This window comes from Mustela erminea, chromosome 6, assembly GCF_009829155.1.
Source record: "Mustela erminea isolate mMusErm1 chromosome 6, mMusErm1.Pri, whole genome shotgun sequence".
NCBI lineage: Eukaryota > Metazoa > Chordata > Mammalia > Carnivora > Mustelidae > Mustela > Mustela erminea.
Window position 1 is genome coordinate 138,699,616 of NC_045619.1, and position 12,331 is coordinate 138,711,946.

General features: G+C 42.4%; 1 protein-coding gene across 1 annotated transcript in view; it reads left to right on the top strand.

Moving 5' to 3' along the window:
* The window catches only part of KIN (Kin17 DNA and RNA binding protein), a 33,686-nt gene that overhangs the window by 17,042 nt on the left and 4,313 nt on the right, over positions 1-12,331 (top strand). The window contains exons 8-11 of the mRNA XM_032349789.1: positions 4,694-4,823; positions 6,926-6,976; positions 9,745-9,813; positions 10,733-10,832. Coding sequence (XP_032205680.1) covers positions 4,694-4,823; positions 6,926-6,976; positions 9,745-9,813; positions 10,733-10,832 — 350 coding nt within the window. The remainder of the gene's footprint in view (positions 1-4,693; positions 4,824-6,925; positions 6,977-9,744; positions 9,814-10,732; positions 10,833-12,331) is intronic.

A 12,331-nucleotide genomic window follows, 5' to 3' on the forward strand; every position in this document is an offset into this window, starting at 1 on the left:
AATCATACGTGCCTTATGGTTTTGGACCTGTACCTGTTTCACTCACTTCTCCCTTATTGTTTGTTATTCCTGAGTGTAGATAAATGTTAAAATTGGTCCCAGTGGCCCCCAAACTGGTCTCCCTTGTATTAGTTTTCTATGGCTGCTGTAACAAATTACCATAAACCAAGTCTCTTTTTTAAAAAGATTTTACTATTTGAGACAGAGAGAGCAAAGTGAGAGAGAGCACAAGCAGGGGGAGAGGCAGAGGGAGAAGCAGACTCCCCGACGACCAGGGAGCCCAGTGGGGGTCTTGATCCCAGGACCCTGGGATCATGACCTGAGCCAAAGGCAGACGCTTCACGGACTGAGCCACCCAGGCGCCCCAGTCCAAGTGTCTTGAAACATAGAAGTGTTTTGTGTCTCTGGAGGCCAGTGTCCTTGAGTTGAAATCAAGCCCTGTGTGAGCCACGCTTCCTCCAGAGGGTCTGGGGGTTGGGGTGGGAGGTGTTCTTTGCCTTTTCCAGCTTCTGCTGGCTCTTGGCATTCCTTAGCTTGTGGCTGTGTCCTTTAGTTTTCGGAAACAGTGTCTTCCGGACTCTCCTGGCTCCGTCTTCACATCACCTTCTCTTTGTGTCATGCCTGCCTGTTTCCCTCCTAAAAGGATGCGTGTGGTTGCACAGAGAGGCCGCTCCAGACACCACAATAATCTTGTCTCAGAAGCTATAACTTACCTCATTTGCAGAGACCCTTTTGCCAATAAGGTGACATGTATTAACTCTAAGGATGAGGACCTCTTACCTCTGGGGTCTGCTAGTTAGCCTTCTTTCCCCGATGCTCTGGCATTACTAGGAAAAATAGTTTTATTTGATTAAGTTCTGTAAGTTCAGTCTCAAGTATCGATAATAACTCATAAGTAGTGTCACAGGTAATGCAATGGAAAGACTCGTCTAAATTTTCTTTTTCTGAGATTATAGTCTATTTTAATAGAGTTTGAGATTTATTTTCCTGTTGATTTATATCTCTTGTTTATCTAAAGCTCAGAATGAACGAAAGTCTCTGGATATAAAGAATTGATACTTGATATTATATTGAGGCACAGAAACAAGCCTGCTTCTCCAGTGTTTGAACAGAGGTTACTTGGTTTCCATTTCTGTTTTGGGGCTTCTCTTCTTTAATTGCATTAGGACCCATTCCAGTTCCTGACAGCAGAATTCTAGGGCTGTTCTAGAAGCAAACATTCCATTTCCAATCTGTTTCTGTTCATTTCTTGCCTTGATTTTGGCCCCATCTTACCCCATCTTGGTTTTGTCAGCCTCTAATTGAAACCTTTGGGGATAAAGGGATGTTATTGTTAGAGCAGCTAGTGTAAGATCAAATATAGTACACAGCTGGGGCACCTGGGTGGCTCAGTGGGTTACGCCTCTGCCTTCGGCTCAGGTCATGATCCCAGGGTCCTGGTATCGAGCCCCACATCAGGCTCTCTGCTCAGCGGGTAGCCTGCTTCCCCTGCTCTCTCTGCCTGCCTCTCTGCCTTCTTACGATCTCTCTGTCTGTCAAATAAATAAAAATAAAATCTTTAAAATATATATATATAATACATAGCTGGGGCGCCTGGGTGGCTTGCTTGCTTAAGTGCCCAACTCTCGACTTCAGCTCAGGTCGTGATCTCAGGGTTATGGGATCGAGCCTGCATCTGCCTCCCGACTTGGCAGGGAGTCTGCTTGAGATTCTCTCTCTCCCTCCCCCTCTGCCTCTCCCCTCTGCCCGCTCATGCAAGGGGCGGAGGGCGCTCTCTCTCAAAAAATAAAAAAATTAAAAAAAATTATTAGTAATAATGCACAGCTGAAAAAAGTGGACTATTTTGTTTTGCATTTTAATGTTCATTAATGAGATTGATATTTAATTGCCTACTTTTAAAATGATTTGTACAAGTATTCTTTTTTGACTCGTGTTTTCAGGTAAGGAAGCATGGTAAAACTTGGTAAAATATTGCGCTGATATCTTTCGCAGGCAAGGGAATTAATTAGCTTATTCAGCTTCTCAATATAATCTTGATTATACAAACTTCAACAATTTATACAATTTTGTTTTTACTAGAATATCCTTTTTATCTAGGCTCTCAGATTTGCTATTTTATTACTCTTTGGAATACCGACTTTTTCTTTTCTTGCCGTTGTCATTTCTTTGGTTTCCATGTTCCTGGCTTCTGTCCTTCATAATTTGTTCTGCCAACATTTCTCGCATTCTTCCTTATTCGTTTTAGCTCTAATAGAATCTTGATGTTGCAAGCAGAAGGATCTTTCTAAATGCTTTTCTTTCACCTGTGGAATAACTTTTCATTTTGTCTGTGCTGCTTTGTGATCATTGTGATCCAGGGGTCTCTCCTGCCCCTTGCCGTCCAGCTATGCTGAATTATTTGCACTGTCCGAAATGAGCTGCGGTGGCTCACCTTTTCTTGCCTTCACATCTTCTGTCCTTTCTTCCCAGACTGTCCTGTGTCTGGTCTCTTACAGGAGATTGTGAGATCCTGATGGGCTGTTCTGGTCACATTTTTATCCCCATTCCTTGTCACACTGTAGACATTTAATCATGCCAAATAAATGTTCTTGACAGAAAACTTTTTTTCTATTGAGTTTATTTTTTTTGTGTGTGGTAAAATACATATAAAGTGACCATTTTCACCATTTTTAAACATACAGGGCAGGGGAGGTAAGTAGCTTCACATTGTTATGTAGTTGTCACTGGTATCCATCTCCCGGACTCTCTCATCAGCCCAAACTGAAACTCTGTCCCCATTAAACACTTAATTCCCCATTTCCAGGTAGCCCCCAGCTGCCAGTAGCCTCTATTCTGCTTTCTGTCTCTATGGATTGGACTGTTCTAGGCTTCTCACAGGAGGAGAAGCGTACAGCAAGTGCCCTTTTGCGCCTGGCTTCTGTCACCACTTTAATGTCTTTAGGGTTCATCCGTGTTGCAGCAAGTGTTGAAATTTCCTCCTTTTCGAGGCTGAATAATATCCTTTTGTGTATACGCACTGCATTTGCTTCATGTCTTCATCAGTCCGCAGACACTGGAGTCAGTCTGTCCTCTGGGCGATCGTGAACAGTGCTGTTGGACACTGGCGTTCAGATGCCTGTTCATGTCCCTGCTGTCCGTGCCTCCGGGGAGGGACCCAGTGCGCAAGTGCTGGGTTGTATGACGGCTCTGCCTCGCTGTTGGCCCCAGCAGCTGCCCCAGTTAACTTCCCCACACCAGAGCACAGGGTCCCAGAAACAGAATCAGAACCTAGAAATCTATTCAGAGGATTGAATTATGGGACAAAAGCCAGTGAGTGAAATTGCCAACGGGTAAATGTAAAAGCTGAGAGCTCGGTGACCGAAGAACGCCTGCCGGGATGGCCGGGCGAGGCAGTCCTGACCGGGGCGCCCGGACGGAAGAGTCGTTAGGGGCGTCTGGGGGCTCAGTCAGTAAAGCGTCTGCCTTTGGCTCTGGTCATGATCCCAGGGTCCTGGGATCGAGCCCCACATCCAGTTCCTTGCTCAGCGGAGAGCCTGCTGCTCCCTCCGCCTGTTGCTCCCGCGGCTTCCGCGCTCCCCTCCCTCCCCTCTTCCTCTGCCCCGCCCCAGCCGGTCCACTCACACTTCCCCCTCCTAAAAAGAGTCCGAGTAAAGTTGTGTTGTTTCCCTGTTCATCACACTTTCTGTCTTGCTCTTCTGTCTCCATGGTAGCTTCGTACATGGATTTATCCTTTGTTCGTCTTTTGCAAATAGGACAAACTAAATGGTTACACTGGTAAGAGTCATTGAAATATTGACTGACCGTGTATTTTATGTGAGTCACAAGAGAACAGCTTGCTTTACAGGAAAAAATAAGTATATACAAATATATACACATTATTATATGTGCATATCGTATATGCAAAGGATTATAATACAAGGTGGCATAGGATCCACGCTGGAAAGTGTTATGGCAGTTGAAACCCTCATGATGAATGGATCTTAAAGTCTTGGGACAAATGGAGATAATTGGAGAGATTGTTCTAGGTATAAGAGAGGTGGTTTACAAAGGCCTAAAACATGGCATGGCTCAGTAACAAGTTATTCCAAATGGCTGGTGTATATAATAATTCAGAAATACCATTTCTTGGGCCAGTGGTGACAATTTTATACCACACTAAAAAACAGTTTACACTGTCAATTCTAGACAGTTAGGAACCATCAGAAATTAGGTGACATGGTGAGATTGCTTTCAAAAAATCGAACTGCCCGTAATGTGCTAGACTTCATTGCCAGCCTCTTATTTGATCCTCGCAGTTGAGCTCTGAGTTGGGTCCCTTGGTTATCCTCGTTCATGGATGAGGAACTGAAGCTTAGAAAAGTGAATCGCCCAAGGTCAGAAGCAGAAGTCCCCTTAGACCCTGATCTGCCTAACCCTGAAGCCGAAGCTGGCATTGTCACCACTGGTCTGTGCTGATGATGGTGGGCACTAAGGGAAGGGCCGAGGAGAGGGCGAGGGCGTTAAGGCAGGAAAGGTCACATGTTCTCCTGCTGCTTAGGGTCCTGCAGGCCTAAAGACAGGTCCTCTCTTGTTTTGACGAATCTGTTGAAAATTAATCATGTAACAGATATCTTCTGTACTGTTCCCCTGCACATTCGAAAGCCGCCTTCTGTGCATAGGGTTTGTTAACAGGCATGGCTCTTCTCTTCACCAGTTCCTTGGGACCGAGCGCATTGAGTACCATCGGGAATGCAGCATCCGTTAAACGGAAAGAATCTTCCCGGAGCTCAGCTCAATCAAAAGAAAAGAAAAAAAAGAAATCTGCCCTCGACGAAATCATGGAGGTATAGTTACGAGCTGCTTATCGACGATGTGTTAGCCATTAGAGGAGTGACATAATTCAAACTAAGGAAAGTTTAGTCTCACTAATTCCTGGGTTAACATAAAGTCAGAAGAGGTACTCAGACAGCATTGGGGGAAGGGAGCGTGGCCACGGTTCCATCTGAGCAGAGTTGGAATCTGTCATTACACGTTTATTTTCTTGCCTCAAGTGCTGTCTTCAGAACTCTCTCTGTGTTCATGGTCGGTGGAATTCAAGCAGAAGGGCTTGGACAGTCACTGAAGCTCAAAACGAAAGCTCTGTTTCCCTTCCGTGGCTCTGTGAAATGGGCCTCCTCTGCGGATTCCTCCCGCCAACCCCTGCTCTCCTTCGGTCTCTGACCTCACCTGCCACCTCCTAGCCAGTGAGACGAAGCTAGGACATATTTTTAATTTGACTTAGCCTGATGGCTAAGCCTGTATGATGAATCCTTGACAACCCGTGATTTAAGATCTAGGGCCACTTTTTGGCTCTGAATCTACCTGTGCTGCTAGAGCGGTTCTAATCTTCCCGTCTCCCTTTCCACACACGGCCTTACCTTGTCAGTACGTTTATTAAGTAAATAGGAAAGAGAAGACGGACCGGTGAAGGGAAAGAAGAAATGGATAGAAGAAGCTGACTTGTTTTTTCCCGTAAAGTCATCTCCCCAACCCTCTTCTTTATTTGTGAAGGGACAGAGGCAACTCTTTCCCATTTCTGGGTGCTCTCCCTATGCAGGGTGGTCTGAACGGTTGAGAGTCTAGTATAAAATGTACTGCAAGATGTGGTCACTCCATCACTGAGCAAATACTGAGTCGCTGTTATGTGCTGGGCATCGTGCGAGGTCCTGTGTCACCGTGGTAGGGAGTAAAGTACAGCGCCACTGTGTCACAGGGCTTTCGTTCTAGTGAGAGACATTCCATGAACAAATGAGCCAGCGAGTACGAGTATGAACAAGAGAACCAGTATTACTACAAAATACTAAGTGCTATGGGGGTCTGAGGGCGGGCTCTGGGGGACAGCTTGTGGAAAGGTGCCAAGGCAGGAAAGATCTTCCGGAAAGGTCCACGTGGCTGGAACATGGTGAGTGGGGGAGCTGGCATGGCTTTCGCAGTCTGAGAGGGAAGGCGGAGCAACATCTTGACATGTCTCAGTAGGCCATGACAGGAAGTTCCTGAATCTAATTCAAAGTAAATTGGGAAGCTAGACCTCTCTGCTTTGTAAAAACCTGCTAAATTTAGAATGTTCTTTGTTCGTATTGGAAAGTTGGAGACATTAAAATGGGATTTATTATCAACCAAAAAAATGGCAGCGTCTGTTGCATTGGAAGTTGGGACTTTGGGTTCACTTACTCCGTCAGGAAGAAAAAGGCGTCACGTGGCTCCTCAGCAGCCAGACTGCGCTCTTTGTTTGGACACCCCTGTGCTTCCATCTCTTGTGGTTAGGTTTTTCCTGCCCTACATTCACAAGATTTATTATCCTTATCAAACAGAGAAGCCTCTTTTGGCCACCACCGTAGAACTAATTGTGCTGCACAAAATTTGTTTCAAGTGTTGTGTTTTTATCACATGAAAACGTTGCTTGTTTCCCAGCTTGTGGCAGGCACCGGGGGGAAGCAGGGAGACGGGGACGTAGCGCTGGCACGTGGCCTTGCAGTCTTGATGACGTAGAGGTTGCTTGTGTTTATTTTCTTGGCCGGTTGACGTGCTTTATCATGTATTTTTGTAAATCCAAGAATGTGTGTGTGTGTGCGCACATGCGCGCGCACATGCGTAGATTTTTAAAGATTTTTGTCTTCATGCAGTCTCAACACCCATTATGGGGCTCGAACCTGGTGGGGCTTGAACCCACAACCCCAAGATCAAGAATCACACACTCCACCAAGTGAGCCAGAGAGGCACCCCCCCCAATGTTTTTTTTTTCTTTGAATCAAAAATTGGAAGAAATGGTTATTTGTATTTGTCAGAGCTTGTAAATTACAAGGATTTCCCTTGAGGTGTATGTTTTATGGTGTTTGCTACATAGAATGGTATTTGAAATAAATTGAGGATTTTAAAGAGAGACTTCTGTATCTTCTGTGTTCTCCAGATCGAAGAGGAGAAGAAAAGAACTGCCCGAACAGACCACTGGCTACAGCCTGTACGTACCCAGCTTGGGCTTCTTACGTCTTGAATGCTTTTAAAAAAGCACTTTAAAAAAGTGAATCACGTAAAGAGACTTGAATTTCTCAAATATACTTAAATCATATGGCTAGATCTGTAACTTTCCTGACTTTTCTTTTTATCTGATCTTCAGTGATCATTTGCACCCATATTGGAGAATCACTTCACATGTATAGGCTGGTAAGATTTCTTGAGTTTGCTGCCAGATTTGTTTGCAGACCTCTTGATTTTAAGCCTGGAATTATTTCCAGTTTTTGCTATAAGACATGGATTGTGTTTTCAGAAATGAGACTGAAAAGTAGAACTGTAGATGCTGCAGCATTTGTTTTCAACTTACAGCTTATTGAACTTAGAATCTCCCTCTAGATACTTTGTCGAAAAATGCTGGTTTTAATTTCACAAACTCAAGTAGAGCTTTGTATTTTCTCATATATTTCTTTGATGTAATTTTAAGATAATAATTTTGAAACATTCAAATAATTTTAAACATTATTATTTATTGATGCTCTGTTTTGAGCCTAGATGTGAAGTTTCCAGAAGACACTCAGGGTGCCTTCATTAAAGCTTCTGAAAGAAACTGGTTTGATCAACAATAGGAGGCTGAAAAGTAGTGAGAGTGTGTGTCGTTTAGATAGTTTTGATTCCAAAAGTAAGATTAAGAAGAAGGTCCAGAAATCCAGAGTTCTCACTCAGACCTTCGCTGTCCTGCTCCCTCTAACCAGGAAGACAATTTCACTTCCGTGTCTTAGTTTGTGGTCTTCTACGTGGGAGGCATTTCTACCTGGTGCCCACGTGAAGGCTCAGGAAGCAAGTCAGCTAACATGAAAATCCTCGCTGCTTTCAATAGCGAGTGAGTCCTGTATATGAATTATGTCAATGAATTCTTCTGTCAGCCCAATAAGGCAATTCCTGTTATAATTCCCATTTCAGAGGCGAGAAACCCTGAGGCATCGGCATTTGAGTACTTCCCCAAGGTCATACAGTAAGCAATGACCAGGATCTCCCTGGCAGTCTTATTCAGTAGGTTGTGCCCTGAACTGGTCAACAGACCTGCTTCCTGAGGTGTCTCAGGCACCCTGACTCCCCATCTCTGAGGACAGGGTTAGTCAAGATTAGCAAAGGCTGGACTTGAAGGGAAAAACCACCCATGGTTTTTTTTTGTTTTCTCCATTCCAATAGCTGGCATGTTACTATGAATAGTTTGATTATTGTTTATGAAAACATAATCAAGAATTTTGCTGAAAGCAGTCATTCTTACTCAGAGAGTAATTCACAGATTTTTAGCAAAGTGTTTTTTTCAAATTACTACCACCTTCCAGTCTCCTCCAATGAAGTGTGTATTTTCGCCAGCCTCCTAGGTGATTCTGATATATCCCGTTCATTGGTTTAAAGGAAAAAAAGAAAAGAAACCAAAAAAGAAAGAGAGAGAAAGCATTCCAAGTTTTAGTCCAAGAATTTTCTTCCCATTGATAATACTTGAAATTCAATTACATTTTCTCTTTGATAATAATTCTTTTACAATAAATTATTCAAATGTTTTTCCTGCTACAGAGTATTGCATTAAAAGTGAGAATCAGTGTGTCTCTTATGTCGAAATGCTCGATATGTTTGTTAAAATCACCAGTAGGCTGCACAGACTGGAGAGGGGTTTATTATTTAAACTCAGAAATATCGTGAACCGCTCTATTGTGTGAGCAAGTATCAGTAAGCTCAATGGTGTAATGAATTAGCTTCAGATTTTAAGTGTGTACCCATGAGGGCCTTTGAGAAATTTAGCCCAGAAATACTCTGGCTAAATCAGAGAAGCTGTTTTGGCATTACTTGGCTTTGTTTAGAAAGTCCTAGATTCTCAGACTAGAGGCTTAAGAATAAGACCACTCATATATTCTCTTAAGTGTGTTTTTCTGCTATAATATATCCTACCTACAAAGTCCTTATTGAATTTTGATTAATAAAATTTAATTGGCTTACATGTGACCATCTAGTACCTCTGTTACATTCACTTGAAGTAGCAAATACAGAATTACTATAGTGACTATAGCGTGAAGTCAGGCGATTGAATTTTCATGATCAGCTGCTAGACAGCTAATCTAAATCAGGAAAATGATGATAAAGAAGCAAATGCAGAATGCATTAATATGAAATAAGCCCAGATTTCTCTCCCATTGGAGAATTAGATGTTCAGAAGAACGATACTTTTAGCGGGAGCTAATCTGGAAGAATCCCATCTGTCTCAAAAATTCAGAGTAACCTAATGAGAAAAGAACATTGTGGAAAATGTCATGCGTAAGCTCAAAGGCTCAGTTCCTTGCAATTCACAGGGAGACTTGCCATCTTAGTTTTTATCGGCAGGGAACACCAACGGTGTAATACCTTTGGCCCTTTTCACTTCCTTGAATGGAGAGAGAGAGAGAAGCTGTCTGTAAGAGACGTGGATTAATAGGGTTGAGATTGACAGATAAAAGTCCTAGATTTCAAGAGACCTTCAGTGTGGAAATCAGCCTTGAGACAGGTATATTTTTCCCTCCTGGTAACTGTGTTGAATAAAGGGAGAAAGAAGAAATAAGAGATCACTAAGGGAATGTTTTGCATAATTGGGAAGGCTTGGAACTCAAAATTTCTTATTTAGCAGAGCAGTTAACGTTTTGCTGTGATTTTTGGTGAACATGGTTTAGAGCAAAGGAGTAAAACTGGAAAGCTAACTTATATCTTCCCTTTCATCTTTATTTTTTTATTCTTTTCTAGGAAATCATTGTGAAAATTATAACCAAGAAACTCGGAGAGAAATACCATAAGAAAAAGGGTGTTGTGAAGGTAAGGACAGGAGGCTGTGAATGGGATTTGTGGAAGGAGCTGGTGGTGGCCAAGTCAAGCCATTCTGTTATTCCTGAAAAATCACATCCTAGGGCCGGAGCATTGTGTCTCAGGTTCTTGATGGTTCCATATGTCTTTATCATTTCCATAAAAGGAAGGCTGAATTCATAATTTCTGGGAAAATGATTCCTTTGCAACCATAGTTCCTAGTTCACTTTGGTGTGTTTTCTTACTGGAGCAAATAGCATGTATAAAATCCCACTGGCACAGCTTCAAGTCACTGGCGTGCTCTGCGTGCCTTGCCGATTAGTGAGACACTCCTCTTTGTTAAGGAGGGGCAAGATGATTATGTCCCCAGGGTCCCCAGGCGGACTTCCTTGTTGTGTTTTGCCTGAGAAACTTTTATGCTCTGGGATTTTAAAATTTAAAAGTCGATGCTGCAGTCCTTTTCTCTGTTGGCCTTTCCTAAGTAGTTCCATCCTGGAACCCAGCATTGTGCGCGCAGAAGCGCCCTTCTATTGTACTTGAAGCTAGGCATTCTTCTCTCACTGTATTTGCTGAAATCGCATTCTAAGATCGCCAGCCGGTCCTTTATTCTCTCCAGATGAAAACCTTCACTAAGCCTTGAACTGAGTTCTTTATTAGGGAGCATAGAACCACTATATTGTACACCTGAAACTAACATAACACCATGTGTGAATGCTACTGGAATTAAAATAAAAATGTAATAAAAGTTTTAAAATTAAAAAGAAGCCTAGAATGAATAGTCATATATGGACTCTATAAAATAGTGTCATTTATAAAGGAGTTACTCTTACCTTTTGACTGGAATTCGTTTGTTTTCATCTTACCTATTTCTGTCCCTTGAAATTTGCTGCACTTATTTCTGCTGTTATAAAATGTTGATTTTACATGACAGGAAGTAATTGACAAATACACAGCTGTTGTAAAGATGATTGACTCTGGAGACAAGCTGAAACTTGACCAGACTCATTTAGAAACAGTAATTCCAGCACCAGGTAAATCTTTTTGCAGATCATTTACTGTGTTTGTTATCAAAAGGAGTGATTCCATCCTTAAAACCATAGCTTCTAGGCTTGACTTGCCAGTTACAGACACAGATATCTTTTCTAGGAGCATATAGCTGCTGGTCTAACTCATGAGCTTCGTTTCGGGTGACATGGGAGTTTGCCTACCAGTCCTCTGTGTAACCTGTTTTGTGGCTGAATCCATTTTCCCTTCCTGGGATTCATTTCTTTCTTTCTTTCTTTCTTTCTTTTTTCCTGACATAAAACACAAACTCACAAGGAAAAAAAAATCAACCATACTACGCTTATTGTTAATATATTTCCCTAGCTACCTGAGATAGTAAAGTAAAAGTCTGTATTGTATTGTTTTAGTTTTTTTTTTCCCCTTTTCCTTAATTGTCTTCATCATTTGAGTACTTCTAAATACCTAATATGAAAGCTGCTATGGTTAGGGTGTTTGCCTTTGACCCAAAGCTTCCATAGTGGCGTCATTGCTGACATGGTGATAATGTTAGTCTCTAAAACCTCCGCTTATCAGATCCTTTATGCTTTCCCCCTAAAATAAAACTCACTTTGTGGCTTAAAAATTTTTTTTCGGCGTCAGTGAGATGTAATTGACACACAATAAGCTGCACTTGTATAAAGTATACAACGTGATCAGTTTACAGCCATGAGTATTGTCTCAAAACCATCCCTACAATCGTGATCATGAATGCACCCATTACCCCACCGAAAATTTCATCCCCTTCCTGTATAATCCTTCCCTGCCACCCCTCCACTCCTGCCTCCCATGGCCCCTGAGGCAATCACTTGTCTGCTTTCCATCGCTACAGAGGAGTTCCTGTTGAGAAGTTCATATGAATAAAATCATACCATGTTTCCTGTTTTTTGGTCTAGCATCTCTCATTAAGCGTAATTATTTTGGGTTCATGCATGTTGTTGTGTCTATGTGTAGCTCACTTCTTTCTGTTAACTAGTGTTTCACTGTATGGATGTACCACTTTCTGTTTATTCAGTCACCTTTTGATAGACATTTTAGTTGGTTATAGTTTTTTTGGCTGTTACAAGTAAAATTTCCAAGAACATTCATACGCAAGTCTTTATACGGACATACAGTTTCTTTTCTATTGGGAAAATACTTAGAAGTAGAATAGCTCACTCATAGGATGTATTTAAATTTTTATGAAACTGCCAAACCATCCTGTGATTTTTAAGAAGAGGCAAAGTGGAGCGCCTGGATGGGTCAGTCGGTTTAGTGCTCGACTCTTGATTTCAGCTTAGGTCATGATCTCAGAGTCCTGAGGTTGAACCTTGCATCAGGCTCCACGCTGAATGTGGAGCCTGCTTAAGATTCTCTCTCTCTTCCCCTCACTCTTTGCTCATGCACCCTCTCTCTCTCTCTTAAGAGAAAAAAGGAACCAAAGTCGGGGCGCCTGGGTGGCTCAGCAGGTTAAAGCCTCTGCCTTCGGCTCAGGTCATGATCCCAGGGT